Here is a 23,460-nt window from a genome sequence, read left to right as displayed (position 1 = left end):
TAGGGGATAAATGTTTGGTCGATCAGTATCCCTATTTGAACCCTAGCCTGCCTCTGTTCATAATTGCTGCCTGACCCAATGGGGCTAATGGAAAGTGTTCTATACAGTTTCTTTTACCCTCCAAGACTCTGAAGGAAGCTACAGTGTTTGAGCATTGTTACACCAGAATTCTTTAATATGCTCGGTAATTCTTCCTAACCAAGATTAAACAGCTGTTCTTTTCCTTCATCTGGGTGGGACACCACCCTCGTCTACCACACAGGCATCAAATCCTCAGATACATCAAGGAGGGTTGGGTCTAGCACACATACTACCTTGTAACTTGCTTATGCAGGTAAGTGGATCCTGAACAGACAGGAAGTCCTCCTCTACCACATGTGGACGTTGAGGAAAGGGCCAAAAAACGTGTCTCTCAAACACCTCCAATGAGTCTTTCCCACCTTAAGAGAAATAAAACCCATTTCCCAAGGTATGATTTTTGCAAACCATGTTTACCAAATTTCCCAAGTCCCACCCAGACCATTCTCACTCATGGCCCCAGTTACATTTTACCAGCACTAGTTGCCCCTCTCAGCCCAGAAGTCTTTGCCAACAAACAGCACCGATGTGATCAGCTTACAATTCTCAGGTACTCTACAACATCATAACTTCCTACAAATGTACAAAACTGCAAACCTTCTGCCACCACTTTTCCTATATATACCCTTCAATAACGGATCCCTCTTGGCTAGACACATTTCTGCAGTTTCCATCAATTCCCTCCAAATGTCTCTCTAAAATTAATTCTGACCTCCTACTTAATAATTGTCCAACTAAAGCTAGCTTTATAACCGACTGGGAGAAATTACGTTCACCCCTACTGAAATCTTCAGTAAGCATTGAAACTTTACAAATCCTACGGTGTGCACACTGTTAGGATTCGGCAAATTGGAGTTGTTACCAAAGATGTCACCAGGGGTAGACAACCCCTTTTTAACTGGTTTAGGAGACTATAGGAGGAAGGATAATGACACAGTCATCCCAGAAGATAGATATGGTACTGGTTCTAGCTGATGATGTCCTGATGCATCATGGTATTGATAGCAGAGCATGAAGGAATAATATGCAGAATTGAAGCTGGGAATGAAATTGGAGGCTGAAGAGAATCACAGAGTGTGACAATCCGGTCGGGGTGCAGTTTTAGAAAAAGATACTGAGAGTGCTTCTTTAAAAGTCACCAGTTTAGATAATCTTATACCACATAGGGTCAGAAAAGGACAGATACCGGTATTTACTGAGCTCGGTGGTGATATAAGGTTTATAGTTTTCTGTCAAGATATGCATAATGTTGTTAATAGTGAATTATTAATCACGAATGGAGCTCTATAGTTGTATTATTGTGTCTCATTAGGTATAATCACCATTTTGTCCTAAAATGAATAACCATTTGGAAAATGTTTAACTTGTGGAACGTTATTATAACAGTAACCTTGTGGAATCCATAAAGAACCATTAAAAAGTGTTGCATCTCATTTTCCTGTAACAATTAGCATAAAATATGTTCACATGGGTTCTCGCACTGCGGCTGCCACATGCATCCAAAACTACACCTGCGTTCAGTGGCTAGTGACTACCACATGCATCCAAAACTACACCTGCATTCAGTGGCTAGTGACTACCACATGCATCCAAAACTACACCTGCATTCAGTGGCTAGTGACTACCACATGCATCCAAAACTACACCTGCGTTCAGTGGCTAGTGACTACCACATGCATCCAAAACTACACCTGCGTTCAGTAGCTAGTGACTACCACATGCATCCAAAACTACACCTGCGTTCAGTGGCTAGTGACTACCACATGCATCCAAAACTACACCTGCGTTCAGTGGCTAGTGACTACCACATGCATCCAAAACTACACCTGCGTTCAGTGGCTAGTGACTACCACATGCATCCAAAACTACACCTGCGTTCAGTGGCTAGTGACTACCACATGCATCCAAAACTACACCTGCATTCAGTGGCTAGTGACTACCACATGCATCCAAAACTACACCTGCGTTCAGTGGCTAGTGACTACCACATGCATCCAAAACTACACCTGCGTTCAGTGGCTAGTGACTACCACATGCATCCAAAACTACACCTGCGTTCAGTGGCTAGTGACTACCACATGCATCCAAAACTACACCTGCATTCAGTGGCTAGTGACTACCACATGCATCCAAAACTACACCTGCGTTCAGTAGCTAGTGACTACCACATGCATCCAAAACTACACCTGCGTTCAGTGGCTAGTGACTACCACATGCATCCAAAACTACACCTGCGTTCAGTGGCTAGTGACTACCACATGCATCCAAAACTACACCTGCGTTCAGTAGCTAGTGACTACCACATGCATCCAAAACTACACCTGCGTTCAGTGGCTAGTGACTACCACATGCATCCAAAACTACACCTGCATTCAGTGGCTAGTGACTACCACATGCATCCAAAACTACACCTGCATTCAGTGGCTAGTGACTACCACATGCATCCAAAACTACACCTGCGTTCAGTGGCTAGTGACTACCACATGCATCCAAAACTACACCTGCATTCAGTGGCTAGTGACTACCACATGCATCCAAAACTACACCTGCATTCAGTGGCTAGTGACTACAATCATCCAAAACTACACCTGCATTCAGTGGCTAGTGACTACCACATGCATCCAAAACTACACCTGCATTCAGTGGCTAGTGACTACCACATGCATCCAAAACTACACCTGCGTTCAGTGGCTAGTGACTACCACATGCATCCAAAACTACACCTGCATTCAGTGGCTAGTGACTACCACATGCATCCAAAACTACACCTGCGTTCAGTGGCTAGTGACTACAATCATCCAAAACTACACCTGCATTCAGTGGCTAGTGACTACCACATGCATCCAAAACTACACCTGCATTCAGTGGCTAGTGACTACCACATGCATCCAAAACTACACCTGCGTTCAGTGGCTAGTGACTACCACATGCATCCAAAACTACACCTGCATTCAGTGGCTAGTGACTACCACATGCATCCAAAACTACACCTGCATTCAGTGGCTAGTGACTACAATCATCCAAAACTACACCTGCATTCAGTGGCTAGTGACTACCACATGCATCCAAAACTACACCTGCATTCAGTGGCTAGTGACTACCACATGCATCCAAAACTACACCTGCGTTCAGTGGCTAGTGACTACCACATGCATCCAAAACTACACCTGCATTCAGTGGCTAGTGACTACCACATGCATCCAAAACTACACCTGCATTCAGTGGCTAGTGACTACAATCATCCAAAACTACACCTGCATTCAGTGGCTAGTGACTACAATCATCCAAAACTACACCTGCATTCAGTGGCTAGTGACTACCACATGCATCCAAAACTACACCTGCATGCGGTGGCTAGTGGCCGTACAATCCTGTGACTAAATTGAGGGAATATCGTTGGTCTGTGACCAAATTAAAGCTGCATACTGGAGAAAGTGTGCCATACACATGCCAAGGTCAGCCAATAGCTACAGTATGTCCCCTGACTTTACCATGCAGAGTTATTAATGGTTATTTCTATGGGGGAGACATTTATATGCCACTGCTAGACTATGTCCGCAGCCCTATGGGAACAAATGATTGGACATGTTAAAATCCAATCTTTTGGACTTTCCTCTGACATCTGTAGAGGAACAGAAAACTCTCATACATGTATAATGGATTGTCATTAAAGCTGTGTGCCCCACCATGTTTATCTGCTATATTGCTAGCTTTAGAATCAGGTTCTTTTGAGGATGGTTGGAAGCCATTATTGAAGTCTCATGCCTATATTTTAGAGGTGTAATACTGATCTTGCCCAGTGGCTTCTAATGTCTATGGTTCCTTAAAGGTTTAATCTTGCTTAGAAGTTCCTGGGAAACATTGTAACTGTATGTGAAAAGTATTATTCAGCTGACATATGCTGCTCAAGAAGAATGATTCCTTTACACAAATAGCGTTTTATCTGGCATCTAGTGGAAATGTAGCAAAACAATATGGCCTTTATGTCCTATGAATGTTGTCACTTATGTGCCAACGCTATAGCATTAACACATAAACTGTAAGGAAAATCTACTTATTTATTGTGGCAAAACTAAACCATTAATAAGATTAACCAAATTACAGTTACGCTTTGTTTGCTCTCTCCACATGAACAACACCGCAATCCAACTGGTACAAAAATACTGTAACTTTTACGATTCATATCTACAGTATGTCTAAATAGCTTGGAAAAATAGTGCAGTTTTTTTTTTCTTAGTAACACTAATATTGTCCAAATGGTCCCTTTATGTAGGCCTCGCACATACAGTACAGACCAAAGTTTGGACACACCTTCTCATTTAAAGATTTTTCTGTATTTTCATGATTATGAATATTGTACATTCACACTGAAGGCATCAAAACTATGAATTAACACATGTGGAATTATATACTTAACAAAAAAGTGTGAAACAACTGAAAATATGTCTTATATTCTAGGTTCTTCAAAGTAGCCACCTTTTGCTTTGATGACTGCTTTGCCCACTTGTTTTTCTTTACTTAGCTGCTTTTTTCTTGCCATAATACAAATTCTAACAGTCTATTCAGTAGGACTATCAGCTGTGTATCCACCAGACTTCTGCATAACACAACTGATGGTCCTAACCCCATTTATAAGGCAAGAAATCCCACTTATTAAACCTGACAGGGCACACCTGTGAAGTGAAGACCATTTCCGGTAACTACCTCTTGAAGCTCATCAAGAGAATGCCAAGAGTGTGCAAAGCAGTCATCAAAGCAAAAGGTGGCTACTTTGAAGAACCTAGAATATAAGACATATTTTCAGTTGTTTCACACTTTTTTGTTAAGTATATAATTCCACATGTGTTAATTCATAGTTTTGATGCCTTCAGTGTGAATGTACAATTTTCATAGTCATGAAATAACAGAAAAATCTTTAAATGAGAAGGTGTGTCCAAACTTTTGGTCTGTACTGTATGTAATAGCCTATCAGAGAAGGCATGACTATGACCGACCAATGGTATTAAAAGTCACATACTTTATTGAAAAGATATTAGTAAAATATAATTCAAAGAATCCACACAATGTAAAGAAAATGGGGCAGAGCAGATTAAAACCCCAAGGAATGATATCATGCCTATACAATATAAATCATAACATAAATATATATAGAAGAATATGGTAGATACTAGTGAGTGGCACCAGGGACAAGAAAGTACAAAATATGTGATACAAAACAGAGTGGGCTGGGCGTCTTGCTACCCCTTTATTCTGGTTGGTATTATGCTAGTTAGTGTAAGGAAACTTATAAGCCATGCATTGCTCCCCTGGGAATTTAAATATGCAAATATCCTTTTCAGAGTAGAAGAGGACAGAAATTGTAGTGCTACCTATCGGCAGATATGAAGCCTTTAAAGTGTCTACCCATATGACTTGGGATAAGAAACCTGATCCTCCTTCTTGCAGACACATGTTTCGTGGTGTTTTCCCCTCTTCAGTGCAAAGCAGGAGCACTGGTTTGGCTGGGTTAGAGGCCTCTGACAGGTGATCTAAGGGTAAGGCTACGTGCACACGTTGAGTAAATGGATGCAGAAGTTTCTGCACCATTTCTTGCAGCTCTTTGCTCTGTGTTTTTGACTAATTTGAGTGAAGTCATTGGTGAAAAACGCACAGAGAACTGACATGATGCAGATTATTCTCTACAGCAAATCTGCAAGTTAAATATAAGCAACGTGTGCATGACACTTCAGGTTAAATCTGCATGGCAAAAACACTCCAAATCTGCAACGTGTGAAGAAGTAGTAGACTTTTTGTATTTTCATGTGAGTGCCAGTATGTTAATATGATGTGTTGTTGCCACATTTTACATAAGGGTCCATCAACCCAATCAAATGGTATAGAAACACTCGAAGCATGTCAGGTTGAACGTAGCAGCTTGTGTTCTTTAACGTATAGCTTACAGTATTCCACTGATTGCCTTATTACCTGTAGAGTAAATTATTAACATGACACATTCTTTATATAATGGAATTGTGCCATGTACTCACTGCCTGTTACTGCCTGATTTATTTGATGTATTATGCGGGAAATTCAGATTTTGGTAAGTCTGACTTGTATTCTTCTCCGGTGCAGATTTGTAAATGCAGATAACGTCTGTTTATTATCAACTTTAATAATAGTGGTGAAGTCACGTAGGATTTGTGTGAGGGAACAGAACTCTTCGAATATCCCCGGAGATTGGACACATCTTTCCCTTGAGACGCCACTTGTTTAGGAACGCAGTTAACCTTTTATGTGTAGTTGTCTTCGTGTTTATTTATTTTATGTAACAAGGTCATTTTCATGGTTTTCTCTTGATGATATTTTGACAAATCAAAGAAGTAAAATTACACATTATAAAAAAGAGATTAATATTCCCTAGAAATTTGTAACAAGCCTTTAAAAAGAAGCTATCATCAGCAAATGACCTATTGTTTAAAGCAGTGTATGTTAAATAATTTTGGTTGGTTTTAACATATAGCAATCTGTATTTAAAATTAAAAAAATAGAACTCTTCCAATTTTCACACTGGCCATTGGGGTTTACATTTTCTTTCTGTTAACAATACAAGTACCGTACATTAGCCCCAATGGTCAGACCACGACTCTGTCTTTTGTATTGAAGCATCTAATGAGCATGTGCAAGGGTCATGGTATAAGGAGCTGTGACATCACCTAGTGTGGATGATGGGTGCTGTGTTACCAGCTGTGTAGAGAGGTGTTACCTGTCATTGTAATCATGCCTTTACTGATAACGAGCCCAGTGGCCTGTATGAAAATTGCAAGATTACTATGTATTTTTTTGTTAAATAAAGATCATGATACGGTTAATAAGTTGGCAACATTTATTTTTTCAAAATACATGTAGTATAAAGACCTGACTTAAACAATAGGTAATTTTCAGATGATAGCTTTCCTTTAAATGTGCTTTTATTGTAATTCTTCTTTTCTTTTGGGAGGTGGGGATCTATCCTTCAGGCGAACAACTGGCCTCAAATACATTAATATTTTGCTGCATTTAATATTAGTGAAAGCTCTCATAGTTGTATATGTGGTTTCTGTTCTTTATCTCTTTACCTTTTTACAAATCATACTCCTCCATACACAAGAGCCCTTACTGGCCAGGTAGTAAGGTCCCTGCTGCCATACTTGAGTCAATGACCATCTTCTAAAGAAGCATTGCTGCATTCTTGTGAAATGACACGCTCATTTACTGCCCTGGAGTCAATCTCATTATGCTATCATGGGGATGACTTCAGTTTGAAAGCAGTTTGCATGGTGTGTGTGGGGATTAGACAGAGGATCACATTCTAATCCACTTTTGGAGATGATGCAACCGTGGAATAAGGAAACAAACAAGGCTCCTTCCTCTTCACCATGGTTCTGAGTGCTGAACTTGGCAGAACTATGCCCCTTAATGCAACTATTCTTTTTGTTTTCTTTCTCTAGTGGTCACGTGGCCCAAGTCAGCACCGTCCCTGCCGGTCGAGAGTAAGTCACTAAGTTCTGTGTTTTTGGTGTGAAAAACTAGATGTCACAGCAGGGCTGTGGTTATCTCTGCAACTGTGCTCTCTGTTACTGTATGTCACAGTTCATTTCTTTAAACTGCCCCTCTTCAGTCCTTTAGGGTATTACATTTTATGTATTGTTTACCTGCTCATTTTTTATGTTGTTGCTTTTACCTTTCTCTAATTACACGTTCTTGTGGCATCTATCCATTTATCTCAGTAGTGTGCTTGAAATATTAATTAATAGTTTAAGCTTCTACTATCAAATTACTCTGCAAGACAATCTTTTAAAAATAGATTTGCGATCAGTTTACAGACTCAGCCCCTCTTCATTAATAACATGAGCTCTTTGGGGTAGGATTCACTATTTTGGCAGCCCCACTAATCTCTGCATTTGGCAGACTGCTGGGATTTCTTCTGAGCACCTGAGATAGCGTTCTGTTCTCTCCATGAGAGGACTTGGATACAACCATGGGGCAATATTTTATTTGCTACAGAAAACCTCAGCTCTAGATTTGCGCCTACTACAGCATCCTTTCCGCTCTTCACAGACTCTTGGAAAGAACAATCAGGACTGCCGTGGAGCAACATCTTTTTGACGTACTTGGCCCTGGAAGTCAAAGTTCAGAGGAATCGGAGTCCGGAACGTCATCACCTTCGACGAGCCTGTCTGCAAGACAGAGGAGGAGACATTTAAAAGAGCAGGATGAGGGCAGGAAAAAGCCCAGAGACATGTAAGGAACCACTTGCACGTCACACCGAGGATTGTATTAACAGCTAAATTCCTTAAAGGGAATCTGTGAGAAGGTTTTGCTATATAATCTGAGAGAAGCATAATGTAGGGGCTGAGACCCTGATTACAGCGAGGTGTCACTTACTACGCTGTATTTTGCTGACTGTTTTATCAGCAAGAGATTATCACTACAGGACAACTGGCCTTGTGCACCTTAGTCCAGCCACATCCCCAGAACTGATTAGCAGCTCTCTGTGGGTGTGACTCTATCATAACTGCTGCACCCAGTAATGTCAACTATACATCTCTGGAATCGGGGTTTCTGTCCCTACCTCGTGCTGCTGTCAGATTACATAGCAAAAACCTACTGACAGATTCTCTTTAAGAAAAGGCAGATGTTACTATAAACATTCACTCCAGGCAGTCTGTAAATTTCTACCTATAAATTATCAGTAAATGCCACATTTATACTGCCTATGCCACTACCACCAAAGGTGAACTCAAAATGTTGGCTTAGGTACTTTGATTGTACTGTACTGATAGTGATCTCATCAGAAATTCCTTTAAACGCCCAATCATTTATCCATTTACTGCATATATTTGACCCTATCCACCATAAAAAAAATGTGCTTACTGGGCTTGAGGCCTTACGTGCTGGTTGTACATTGCATTCTAATATGTTATAGGTAGAGAAGGTAAGTTTTGTGAAGAGCTGGAGCGTGCTTGCCGTGTACAATATCATGTTATGGGATCTCCTGTAATGTACATGGGCACTGATTGAGTATGTTTCTGTTTCCCAGTAAGTCAAGCCAGTCTTCATCCCACTTTTCTGTTCTTTCATAATCTTTCTAGCTAAATAATCACTATTTGTTCTTGTTTAAGCACGGAATGAATTGGTGGTATTGTCTAGAATTATAATCTAAAATTATTCCTCTCAGTGCCCTTGACTTAGGAATGTTTTGTTCCCTATAAATACAGCTACCCTTGACCTTCATACAAATCATTTACCATTTAAAATCAATGAGGCCCCTGGACTGTGTTCTCAGTATGCACCGCTATTTAGAGGTGTGTATGTGGTCTGTGTTCAGGTCGTTTGAGAAAAACTGGATAAAATTCACATCACCTTCATTCATGAAAAAGGAATAAAATACAGACTAAAGAGACTTGTCACCACCTTCTCTGCACACATAAACCAGTGATGTTTCAAGGCTGATTAGCATACTGTTCATGACCGTAAAAGCATGAAAGCATATTAAAGGGATATTTCTATATTACTGATTTGAAAAATTGTCTTTTTTTTGTTGTTTTTGTTTTTTTTTACGTTTGTCATCACACTCCATTTACTTCCAGAATATGTCATGTAAAAAAAAAACATCTGTAATTCTGGAGACATTTGCACAGTTAACATTTCCAAAATACATTTATACAATTTTCTTTTATTATTCATATTGATTTAAAGTTCCTGACCTGTATATAGAGCTGTCCCCTTGATTACTGCCACCGATGGTACAGTTATGGTGGCCGTACCAGGGCTGTGGAGTCGGTATAAAATGGACCAACTCAGACTCCTAAAATATATAATAAATTGGGTTCATTAGTACAATGCAGTCTGTGTTGTAAATGTTTTCATAAGAATTTGGGAAAGTTATGAAATGTCCTATAAATGTCTGTTCTGTTCCTGATGTAAGGATCTCTGCTTTTAGGTGAGATGAATCTGTGCTACACTTTATGTACATGCTCAGTAGTGAGGCAGTGAGATGAATCTGTGCTGCACTTTATGTACACGCTCAGTAGTGAGATGAATCTGTGCTGCACTTTATGTACACGCTCAGTAGTGAGATGAATCTGTGCTGCACTTTATGTACACGCTCAGTAGTGAGATGAATCTGTGCTGCACTTTATGTACACGCTCAGTAGTGAGGCAGGGCTGTGGAGTTGGAAGTCCGGGAAATTGAGGAGTCTGAATCTGTGGTATTGCTTACTGACTCCACAGCCCTGGGTCGTACATTAGGGCAACCTCTCACGAAAGCGCATTGGTTGTGCAGTTATAGCAGCTGCCTGCCTGGCTTCCCAAGAGCAGTCCCATGGAGATAAATAGGATGGTTTTCTATTCATCTATTCTCAGACCTCCTGTGTGTTTTTTTAAAGTAAAGCCAAGTCTTCGTAATGACTAGTTACTACTGCTGATTTTGAGACTGATTAGCAACATTATAGGCGCTCATTGAGGCAAAGCAGTGATGCTCAGTCCCATGGCCTTCATGCTATACACCACCACATCAAAGAAGAAAGTGTTGACGGAGGCAAGCAATACACACCAATGTACTGCAAAATAAATGTGTGTTAACGCTATGCCTTTGCATTATAATGGAGATTCATGTAACAGTGTTGAGATATACCTTCATCCACTTGATCACGCATGGTACCAATCCTACAGTCGTCTCTAAAGCCCCCGTCTCACATAGCGATATCGCTAGCGATATCGCTGCTGAGTCACGGTTTTGGTGACTCACCAGCGACCTCACCAGCGATGTCGCTGTGTGTGACACTTTGCAACGATCAGGCCCCTGCTGTGAGGTCGCTGATCGTTGCAAAGTGTCCTGGACCATTTTTTGGTCGTTGGCCTCCCGCTGGCCAGCACACATCGCTGTGTGTGACCAGCGGGACCAACGATCTGGCTGGTAACTATGGTAAACATCGGGTTACTAGGGGCACGCGCGCACTTAGTAACCCGCTGTTTACCATGGATACCACTCTGCTACGGTGCACGGAGGCTCCCGCGCACCGTAGCAGAGTGGTATCCATGGTAAACAGCGGGTTACTAGGGGCACACGCGCACTTAGTAACCCGATGTTTACCATAGTTACCAGCCTGCTCCTGCTTGCAGCAGGCTGGTAACGGGAGCAGGACATCGTGGAACGATTCTTTCCACGATATCGCTGCTCCCCTGATCGCTGGTGAGCCTGCCTGTTTGACAGCTCACCAGCGATGTATTAGCGATGCAGCAACGATCCCTGACAGGTCGTATCGTTGTCGGGATCGCTGCTGCATCGCTTAGTGTGACGGGGCCCTAAGAAGCTCCATGGTATCTCCCCTTGCAGCCACAATAAAGATTGCAGGACTGTGCTTCATTGTTCTTAGTGACAGAGGAGCAAATTGTTTCACTGTCCTCATGATTTGGGAGGCTTTGCCATCCTAGATTCTCTTCTTCCCTTTTTGGCTTGCCCTCCACCTTCTAGACTGACCCCGCTTTTAGTTATTGTTGCTGAATATTTTCTGATGACCATTCGTACTGAAGACTCTTTAGCTATGATCACATGTTTTACTTTACTATTTGGTGTTTTTAGGGAGATGATTAACAAAGAAAATATCCCATCTGGCTGTGGGAGCCTAGAAGATTGTGGCCTGATGCAGGAAGGGGAGAAGCTTCAAGAGAACTGTTCTGGATACATAGAAGAAAGAAGCAAACCAAAGAGACAGAAGTCCAGCAGCAAGCTGTCCGAGCTCAATGACAATCAGGACAGCACATTGGTAGGTGGTACAAGGTCTTGTGGCTAGGATAATTTTGTGAAAATAATTGCTAATACAAGTAGACTGAACAAGTAGATTGCTTATAAGGCATTTTCGCACCATGTAGTATGGGCACCTTACTGCTCCCTTATTAGGTCCACACGTCCTGGCCCAACTGTGTGTTTTACTATCCATGATGCAGTCATTGGGGCATTATCAGTCGTCTGTGCAAACAGACCGCAATGCATGGACTGACCGTGACTCTCCTGTCCTGAGCGTCACAGCTCATAGACATCTATGGTGCTGTCGTGCTCTGGTCTGGAGACTTTTGGCCAGTTCATGGTCAGACCGATTTGCATAGATGTCTGCAGCAGCCCATAGGTAGTCCTGCTCTTATTCCAGGACTTGCAGCTGTCATATGGGCGAAGAAATGTTGCCATATTAAACTTTGCCATTTTTGTTTTTCACTTGATCTGAAAAAGGTCTATAAGTGTTGATTAATTTTCAAGAGTACTTTTTCTCTTTGATAAAGTCTTTTTCTTAGAACTGTCTTAAGGCCTTGGTTGTATTAACCACATAATGTCACTGCTAGCAATTGGAGAGATGTTTTTGTCAGCTACTACAACCCAAGGCAAAGCACAAATTGTTCTGAACTGTCAGAGACAAATAATGACTGAGAGCTGAAGATGAGATGTGATCATAAATTATGTAATTACAGTCAGCAGGGGCACATGCTTGGGAAAATGTGCAGTACAGGACTTGGTACCAAACTGCAGTTGCATGTCCATGATAAAAATCTGGGTTCTCTAAATGACTAGCGTAAATCATTATTTGCTTTTAGTTTAGAAACCCTGTTTCCATGTCCTCTTGCATTCTAGATCTAACTAATGCGGCTATGATTTTTCTATAGCCTTTACTATGCCCTGGTCGTGGTTACGACATGTCATTAATGTAGTTTATAAAATACATTCATTAGAAAGAAAAAAAGATTTACAGGGGATTGCAAGAATAAATTAATGAGACAGATGTAATAAATGCAAACAAAGTGTGATTCTGTATTTCCATTGTTAGGTGACACCTAATTATTATTTCCTATCAATAGATAGCTAATCTTAAAAGGAATTTGTTACCAGGTTTTTGCCACTTAATCTGAAGCAGCATGATGTGCAGACCCTGATTCCAGCAATGTGTCATTTAATGGGCTGATTGCTGTAGTTTTGATAAAATCACCTTTTTTTTATCAGCATGGTATTATCACCAGTGGACTACTAAACCTGCTGCCATGTAGTCCTCCATATTCATGATCTCTGTATAACCCTGCCTACACTGCTGATTTTCAGCTTTGTGTACACTGTGCATAGGCAGAAATCTGCCAATCAGTGCCAATCAGCATTCAGAGAACTGGTAGATCTCAGCAGATAAACGGTAATTTTATAAAAAAGTACAGCAAGTGCCCCAGTAAGTGATACATCGCTGGAATCAGGGTCTCTATAATCTAACCTGGTTATAGATTCCCTTTAAAACTGTAAATGCAACAGGAGACGGGAATCCAGGAGCAATAACATTAAGGTTTCGCATTATTGGTGCATTATTAAAGGGACAATGTTGCCTAAAATGAATGTAGAAGGGAACTGCCCAATTTAAGAACTATAGTAGCATTATATACAATGGGGTAATCCAGCCGATGAAACACAGGCTCAACTGCATTTTGTTCTGAAATAAAGATAAAAATATCTTCTTCAGTGAGGAAGAGGTCTAGAACTCTAATGCTGCCTATTGGGGCTAGCATTCCTAAAAGTCAATATCATACCCTTTATCGAGCCTTGCTACGTAGCTTATGATATATAAAGCACACAGTGAATGTAAAGTACTGTACTGATGTTCCCACAAAGTTTCTAGAACACTATGTAACAATCAGAAAATTCCTAAGTAGATGACAGAAAGATTAATCACCTCTACAGACCCAAGACTCCGGTCGGGATTGAAGGAAAAAAAAAGCTATACATTATTATCACACAAGTGACAGATACTTTGGGGAAGATCAGAGTCCAGCTCTTTACCAGAGACCCCTTTTGAATTAAATTGGTTGCTGAGCACATAGTTCCTTTTTGCTTTGTACCAGTTTTACTAAATCTTCCCATCGTTTTGTTACTCATACATTCCCTATTCTAGAATGAAAAGTGAATAAAAACGATTATTTGCACATTAGAAATAATCTGTGTTGATCATATGGTATGCATTTTTTTTCAACTACTTTTACTGCTTTTTACACCAAGACTGTAAGATATTATGGGTGGTTGATTGTTATTACTTTTGGTTTCTGGTGCGTTTGCCCTTATGATTTTCATATCCCACTTTTGTGGTCAAAATTTATAAGATGCACAAGTCTCATTTTACTTTGATCTAATGCTGATGTATTTTATTTTACTCTTTTTAATACTGAAATTTGACATTCACATAAAGATGTTTAGCTTAATTTTGTTTTCTTTTTATGTCACCATTTTTGTTCCAGAACACAGAAAACTTTGTCACCTCCAGGAGTGTGGACAGACAGGAGTTCAGCGGCATGGAGGTTTTGTCAGAGGGAAGGTATGAAGAGCACTGTTCTAGAAAGCTGCAGAAAAGGGAATACATTCCCCATTATCCCCTTCAGAACTACATTGAGAAATAAATATCTGATATCTGAAAAGCTGGCCATAGACATGAGATGTATCTGCAGATCGCAGGCAGATCTGGCTCACGTTGTCCAATTCAATGTGATATTTCCATTTGGATCCATTTATTATGTTTTGTTTTAGATTGAAGATACACTTAAGTCCATCAAGCTCAGCCTATAACCTAACGTGTTGTGTGGTTTTGTTTTTTTATTATTATTGTAGGATCAAAATAGTGAATTCCGCTGTTCTTAACTATCCTAGGAAATGCAGAAGAAGCTACGTGTATACCTAATGTCTAGGGAAGTCTTATTTCCTTAAAAGGAGTTTTTTTACGTTACAAAAATGGTCCCAATAAATTGGCTGACATGTAAAATTACCGATAGTGCTCATCCCAACTCCCCACCCTCCTCCGTGTCCCAGCGCCCACACCTGCTACTGCTAGCCAGTCTTGTGTGTTTTGGCTGCAGCGGTGCCATCACAACTTTCGCACATATACCTGCTGCAGCCAATCACTGAGCTTAGCGACTCGTGCCATCTACATCTATATTTGTTATGTTATATATTTGCAAACATTTGGGGACAACATCTCTAAAAATGGAAAACCCCTTTAAGTTTTCATATCCATAATTTTGAACTTTTTTTTTTTTTCCTAAATAACATTATTTGTTAGTGCTTCTATATGCCACTTTTATTTAAAAAAATGGATGCAACAAATACGTATGAAAAAAGAACGGATATGCTTGCATTAAATGCAGCAGTTGCACAATGAATCCATTTTTTAAGGGGGTCATACTAAAAAAATGTACAGCTGTAACATGCAAAACCATGGCGTATGACTAGCCTGATTTTGGTAGCACTGCTGTTCATTTTACATGTGTTACATGTTTGATCCCCAGAGCCATCAGATTCAGTCCATTTCAACAAATTTAACTGCATCTAACAATGGTCTGCAAAAAAACATCTCACTTCAAGGGTTGTCCTTTCTCCTAGCTGTCATATTCAGCCATCAGGCTAGGTATCTGGCACACCGTGATCACATATGCCATACTGCTGCATATTCCAGATAAGTGTGCACAGAGCCTAAGTGAGAAGTTAGTTTGGGCACTGTTCTCATTTGCTTCAAAGCTGCTGTTTTTAACTGATCCATGATGGATTCATTTTTAATCCTAGGTATGGATCCAAGAGAGCCATAAAAATTGAGTAACATTGCTGTCCCCAAATTATAGCCGGAATCTCAGAGCTACATTCACTGTTTCACTAGACTCAATCAGTTTCCCAGGATTCCTTGCTGGCCTAGTGGTTATACAAAGCTTTCTGTGCTCATTTACACCAGGCACTGTACAGTCATCATCATGAACGCTGCATTACGGGGTTTGAGCTACTCAGTTAGTTGCGTATCTATCTACAGGACACATTTTCAACTGTTTTCAATGGCAACTTTCATAACTTTTTAATTTGGTTATATCGCATGTAAAATATTTAAAGGTGAACATAAGGTTTGTATAACTGGCACTGCTCTTTGCGTATACTGATTGTCCCCAATTCATCAAGACTGTTTGGGACACTTTCCTGATGAAGAGTGCACTGGAGAAAGATACGGCAAATTTATTAAGAAGAGTCCGTCCCTTAATTTGGTGCGTTTTTCGTCATTAATAATGGATTTGCGAACTGCTTTTGGCCACGCCCACTCCCTATGAAGCTCCACCCACTTATCAAAAAAGCTGGAAGTGTCGAAAGAGTGAAAAACTTGTGACTTTTAAAACCAGATTACCCCAGAATTCTGCCCAAAGCCTTTTGATGAATTGGGGCCATTGTTTGTAAATTCTGTTTTCTTTCCTGTAATATAAGTTTATAGTCTTGATCTTATTTTCCCTTTCCTGCAGCAAAGAGAATGAACAAGACAAGGAAAGTCTGCGACTTCCACCGGTAAGATTTTGTTTTATTAATCTGGTTTTACTACAGACGCTTTGGACCGGAGCCAGACGCAATAACTCCCCGCCAAATGCTTTTAGGCTGTATTTAATTGTGTAGCTTTTGCCGCAGTTTGTGACTTACTTTTTGGCAGTTGTGATCTTTTTAAAACACTGCAGGTTTTTATCAAAGCTAGTGGCAACAAAATTGTGCCATAAATATATCCAGCAGTTAATTTAACAGCACTAATATGGTAAATCAGATGAATCCTTATGGTATCTATACATTGAGTGACCTTCAGAGTGACTAGGTATTAGAAGCCGTGGTCAGGACTCTATTCATTGCTATCCAATTAGAAGAATTTAGCCCTCAATGAATTCTTGGAAGGTGTACAACAAGGTTGTCGGGCAACTTTTTAGCATTAATCTAAAGTATTTCTGTCAGAGCAGTCTTTAAAATAAAATATTGTATAGAATTATGGATATTTAATAAGCCCATTCTCAGTCATTGCTGATTTTGTAAGCTCACTGGATGCCACTAACATTTTTCAGAGCACGGCACTACTGTTGACAGATATGTGCACCTCAGAGCCGTGATAAAGTTTGAAGGCTTTAAAGGAGAACGCCACCCACAGGCTAAAAGTTGAACTTTGCATATATCTCTAAGATCCTACAGCAGCAAAATGTTCAAGGTCTTGGTCCAGGTTGCTGCTATTGTCACCTATGCAGTTGGGAGTGAGAACTGGGAGAATCCATTCACCTATTTCTATCATAAATTCACAGAAAGTGAAATAGAAGCATAGTGTTTTATTTCACCAATGCATCCCAATGGGCAACAAATCGGGCTAAAATTTCTTCTCTTGTCAGGACCCTGAATATTACTAAATAAAGAATATTTTTCCTTATCAGCCATGTATTAACATGTTCATTTGTAATATGCAGCTTGGCCAAAGGAGGTGGACCCCGCTGCTTTAGCTGAGCTGTGTTTGTTAATTTGCAAGATGAGGACATAGCTGCTTTTAAAAGGGTTACTCTCCCAAGAGGAGGAGACAGTTGTGTATAAAGCAGAGTCAACTCCGTGTTTATGGGGGCCCTTTTAGTCAACAGTGGGCCCCTTTTTGCTGTGTGTCACACGGAAACTGCAGGCAATTGATGGTGAATGACAACCGTCAGAGGCATTATTACACACTTCCCAATATGTGCGTTAGGGCACCTAGGGCCTCAGTCAGACTTTCTATTTTTGTCACGTATTGTACATGATAAAAACAGTGTTTTAGATCCAAGTTTCATCTGTATTTGGTCAGTGTCAGTTTTTACCATCAGTGATTTTTTTGTATGAAAAAAAAAAAAATTGCAAAGCTTCTGCTTCCCATTGCATGACATCTGTGTGTTGTCAGTAATTTTATAGACCCAAAGACTTGTATGGATGATTTTGATCTGTGACTCTGATTAAAAATAGACATGTCTATGTAAATTTTTTTGTGGACACGTGGTCTGCTTAAAAATGCCGATATATGAACAGCACCATAGACTATATTGGGTACGTGTTCTATCCTTGAAAAATATTCATAGAATACATACTTGAAAAACAGATGTCTGAATGAGTCCTAAATGTGTTATGAGCATAGCCCTAGCAAAGAGTGCAGAGAACACTTACTTTTATGGACCCTAAGCCCATATTAACTAGTTCAAGACTAAGCCGTTTTCCCTCTAGGGGACACTTTTACATTTAAATTCCCTTTTTTTCATTGCTCACTTGCCCTGTAGCTGGGTCTTACATTTTAGCCCCAGTTACAGGGCGAATTCAGCCTTTCAGGTGCGCTGTAGAGCTCACCTGGGTCTGCTGAGTCCCGGACTGTTAGCGGAAGCACCAAAACTGCTTCTTAAACTATTCACATTGTTCTCGTTCAGCTCTGTGTAAATGATTAGAAAGGCAGAGATTGAGTTTGCCTCTCACTACTTCTGCTGCTCCACGTTCTAAATGCAGATGAACCTTCTAAATCAGGGATGTCAAACTCAAACACAGAGGGCCAAAATGAAAAACTTGGACAAAGTCGCAGGCCAACCAGTATCTATAATTTAACGGGGGATGCGTATCTCTGTCTGAAGCCTTTATGGACTGCGCATGCGTGACGCGCAGTCTGGCTCCAGACAGAAGCAGGCATCCAGCCATTACAGGTAAGAGGAGTGTATGGCGCCGGAGATCGCGGTATGCGTAGACACTGAACGCATACCGCAATCTCCGGCGCCGTACTTAGATACTTACCTGACCGGGAGGAGCATTGCTGCGGCGCCTCTCTTCGCCGGAGACCGGGGCAGGAGTGAGGCGTCTGATCGGCGCATGTCCTCCGTACAGAATAATGGGTCCCACATAGTCCTCCATTCAGAATAATGGCCCCACCTAGCTTTCCATACAGTATAATGGGCCCCACATAGTCCTCCATACAGTATAATGGGCCCCACATAGTCCTCCATACAGAATAATGGGCCCCACATAGTCCTCCATACAGAATAATGGGCCCCACATAGGCCTCCATACAGAATAATGGGCCCCACATAGTCCTCCATACAGAATAACAGGCCCCACATAGTCCTCCATGCAGAATAATGGGCCCCACATAGTCCTCCATGCAGAATAATGGGCCCCACATAGTCCTCCATACAGAATAATGGGCCCCACATAGTCCTCCATACAATATAATGGGCCCCACATAGTCCTCCATACAATATAATGCCCCCCACATAGTCCTCCATACAGTATAATGGCCCCCACATAGTCCTCCATACAGTATAATGGCCCCCACATAGTCTTCCATACAGAATAATGGGCCCCATATAGCCTGCCATACAGAATAATGGGCCCCACATAGTCCTCCATACAATATAATGGGCCCCACATAGTCCTCCATACAATATAATGCCCCCCACATAGTCCTCCATACAGTATAATGGCCCCCACATAGTCCTCCATACAGTATAATGGCCCCCACATTGTCTTCCATACAGAATAATGGGCCCCATATAGCTTGCCATACAGAATAAGGGCCCCACATAGTCCTCCATGCAGAATAATGGCCCCACATAGTCCTCCATGCAGAATAATGGGCCCCACATAGTCCTCCATGCAGAATAATGGGCCCCACATAGTCCTCCATGCAGAATAATGGGCCCCACATAGTCCTCCATACAGAATAATGGGCCCCACATAGTCCTCCATGCAGAATAATTGGCCCCACATAGTCCTCCATGCAGAATAATTGGCCCCACATAGTCCTCCATACAGAATAATTGGCCCCACATAGTCCTCTATGAAAGAATAATGGCCCCACATAGTCCTCCATGCAGAATAATGGGCCCCACACAGTCCTCCATGCAGAATAATGGGCCCCACATAGTCCTCCATGCAGAATAATGGGCCCCACATAGTCCTCCATGCAGAATAATGGGCCCCACATAGTCCTCCATGCAGAATAATGGGCCCCACATAGTCCTCCATACAGAATAATGGGCCCCACATAGTCCTCCATGCAGAATAATTGGCCCCACATAGTCCTCCATGCTGAATAATTGGCCCCACATAGTCCTCCATACAGAATAATGGGCCCCACATAGTCCTCTATGAAAGAATAATGGCCCCACATAGTCCTCCATGCAGAATAATGGGCCCCACATAGTCCTCCATGCAGAATAATGGGCCCCACATAGTCCTCCATACAGAATAATGGGCCCCACATAGTCCTCCATGCAGAATAATTGGCCCCACATAGTCCTCCATGCAGAATAATTGGCCCCACATAGTCCTCCATACAGAATAATGGGCCCCACATAGTCCTCTATGAAAGAATAATGGCCCCACATAGTCCTCCATACAGAATAATGGGCCCACATAGTCCTCTATGAAAGAATAATGGCCCCACATAGTGGTGATGGTTCTGGTGTCGCAGGCCAAATATAATCACCCTTCGGGCCAGAGTTTGACATCTGTGTTGTAAAGCGTCCTTGCAGAGTCATATGTCCTCCACCTCATAGTTTGAGTTGATGGAAAGTTATGAAAAATGAACATGAAAATTCGGGTCAAGTGACCCCTTCCTCAACCACCCCATATGCAATGGGCCCCAACACGCCTAGATTTTGCTGGGTGCTGACGCAGGTCCTTCTGTAAAGGGTTAATCTGAGTTTCTCCATACAGACACACAAAGGCAGCAGCCACAATGAAGAGAAGACTGTATCAGGTTTTACCTCTGCTGTTACTGCTTTTTGTGTCCTCCTCCCCTAGCTGCTCCATAATAGAAAAATACCTTTCTACCTTTGCTTCTAATATAATAACATCCTACATGAAGTAAGACATAGGACAGATCTAATTTGGACAAGAAATGATATTCTATATGGTTTCCCTGAAGTTGACTGGTCCTTGTGGCCCCAGACTTAAAATTCTTGTTCCTCGTGACTATGACCTTGTAACTTTCTAAGCTTTTAAGTTTCAGGTCTCCCTTATAGGCTCTGAAGTACATGTATCAATAAACCACAGTGCCTCCTGCATAGACTTACAAGCATTGTCCTGGGTAGAAGCCTGAGTAAGCAGTGGAAGGAACATGGTGCACTAATAATGGTTGTGTATGATTTTAGGGGAAGAATCTCTCTATTGCTCGGGATGTAGCTATCAGAAACAGATCCACTTACACAAGTAACTTAATAGCTGAATGACTAATAACAGTATCCAGTTAAAAATAATGAATATTAAGTACGGTATATAAAAATTTATATACAAAAATAAGTACTTTTTATTGACCCATATAAATACCCAAAAAAGGTGAATTGGTTAAAAAACCCATTGCACAGAACAAAGGGTGACCCTCCCAACAGATGTATTATAATAGTAAAAATATAAGTAAACGAGAAGTCACGGTGAGAGTACATAATAAATATCAAGACTGGACTGGACTAGTGCTGTGGACTATATATAAAACTGCTGCATAAAATAAGTACACACCCTATCGTCTTCTAGAAGAGTTTACGAAGACTGAACTGGACTTGTGCCACAGAGTATATATATGAAAACGATGCATAAAATAAGTTCATTCATTACTGTATACATCGAATGAATGGATCAATTGATGCGTGACTTAAGATGAAGGAGTGGACACAAGAATAGAATCACTTAAATCCAATCTTATAAATAGGTGGTATTCACACAAATCGGTAACATACCCACCAATGTCTCCTCCGGCTGGAATGGCTTCCATCCTGATGAACATTTTGGCACAAGCTTTCATCAGGGGTTGGCTCATAAAGGCAGGAGCACCTGATATATCCCTCCCATTGCTTGGGGATGTAGAAGGATTTGAGTCCTTAATGATGGTGACAATGTGTTTTTGGTACTTTGTTTTGAAACTACAAATTGAGATCATCTGTTTTTTCCTTAATTATCTGCTAAGTAGATTGTGCGTGCTTTCCCTGCAAAAGGTCTGAATCTGACATGAATGAAGGGCATTGAGAGGGAAAGAAGGAGATTTTACTGGAAATGCATACAAAAGACATCCACTAAATCGTATTAGGTGGTTTTATGAAGTCAAAAGAATGTGAAATTCCTTTGCATTCCTACGTGCGGTATGAGATTGCTGCTGGGAGAGCTTGTAAACTTCCCACTAGCAAAAATATGTCACTTGGGTCACTGGTGGGCACACCGCTCAAGCTTCTGGCTCTAATTCTGTTCTTCCGGTGATCATCTCTATCTGTTTATTTACCATGACAACATGTATGATGATTTGATTATTCTGACATTTTTACTGGTTACTGTTTTTTGGATAGTAAACTAAATAGATTGAAAAATTTCATAAACATAAAGGTCAATGTTTATAGTTTATGGTGTTTTTCAGCCACCAAAAAAATGTAAAAACATCTTGTAATTATTTAAAAAAATAAAAGTAGTAATAGTCCCCTCACTGATCCCTGTGGCTCCCATCTGACACTTCCCTGGCCAGCCTTCGGTCCCTGTGCTTCCTGCTAGAACGATGGCTTGTTGAGGGACATGTATCTGGACGCGGCAGGGATTGCTAAGGGGAGAATGACTTCTTTTTTTCTTCTATACATTTTCATTGGTGTCCTATCAGGAATCCTGTGCAGATAGTTCCTCGTTAAAGAGGTTTTATGTTTTCAGGAAAATTGTGTGTCCAGGCGCCATTAGTTAAAAACAAACAACCTGCTTTACCGCCAGAACCTCCGCAGATGCTTCAGTCTCTTTTCTTGTCTACAGCACTGCAGCCAATCAGTGAGCTTTGTGGTTTGTGCCACTGGACAGAGCCGCTAGGCTCAGTGATTGGCTGCAGCGCTGTCAATGTGATGTCAGAGCTACTGACAGCAGACATCAGGGCAGTAGTGGAAACTCTGTGCTAGTCCCGGGGAGGGTAAGTCTGTTTCCTGGTTGTGGAAAACCCCTGTAATGACAATTGTGTGCCATAAATTCTGCAGTGTAGTAAATGATCTGCTTCTGGTTTGTATGCTAGGACTCCACAGCAGGTGCTACAGTAATATAGTAGATAATATTGAATAGATGTAATTGTTACACTTGCTTTTATTTTAGTTTTCAATGTTGTTACCCCACATATAATAAATTGTGCCACTGATGACATTTACCATCAATTTCTGCATGTATGTCGGAGAAGAAGGTGGTAATTGCATGCTGGCACAAGTGCTGGCTTTTAGGGGTTAAAGCTGCTTGTACTGTATCCTTGAGAGGCGGCAAGGTTTTCCGAGTGATCCGACACTCCTCTCTCTCATGCTATCCAGTGTACAATCGCTGTGTGATTTTGGCTCCAGCCCAGCACTTGTATTGTTTCCAGCTGAGTTGCCAAACTCCACTGCCGGCTGTATAAGCTCAGCAGCGCTGTCTCAATACCCGAAGCTCCCCTATAAATAGACGGAGAGTGTGCCCTCCTCCTCATAGCCCACAGGACAGGAGAAGTCATTGCACCCAGATCATGATTAGCTTGGCAGAAACTGCTTAGCAGCACCTGCGAGAGGGGGAATCTCATGCTTGTCTTTCCGTGCTCC

At 41.3% G+C, this 23,460-nt stretch overlaps 1 protein-coding gene across 5 annotated transcripts in view; it reads left to right on the top strand.

Annotated features, from left to right (window-relative positions):
- Window positions 1-23,460, top strand: part of FAM13A (family with sequence similarity 13 member A) — a 246,068-nt gene that overhangs the window by 192,281 nt on the left and 30,327 nt on the right. For all 5 annotated transcript variants that reach the window (XM_073638068.1, XM_073638063.1, XM_073638065.1 and 2 more), the window contains exons 11-15: window positions 7,545-7,586; window positions 8,155-8,337; window positions 11,681-11,864; window positions 14,356-14,432; window positions 16,384-16,426. In XM_073638068.1, the coding sequence (XP_073494169.1) occupies window positions 7,545-7,586; window positions 8,155-8,337; window positions 11,681-11,864; window positions 14,356-14,432; window positions 16,384-16,426 (529 nt within the window). The remainder of the gene's footprint in view (window positions 1-7,544; window positions 7,587-8,154; window positions 8,338-11,680; window positions 11,865-14,355; window positions 14,433-16,383; window positions 16,427-23,460) is intronic.

The sequence above is a fragment of the Phyllobates terribilis genome, unplaced genomic scaffold (genome assembly GCF_046119375.1).
Source record: "Phyllobates terribilis strain yellow unplaced genomic scaffold, ASM4611937v1 Scaffold_1__5_contigs__length_1240528914, whole genome shotgun sequence".
Taxonomy (NCBI): domain Eukaryota; kingdom Metazoa; phylum Chordata; class Amphibia; order Anura; family Dendrobatidae; genus Phyllobates; species Phyllobates terribilis.
This window is presented reverse-complemented; position numbering and strand designations above follow the sequence as displayed.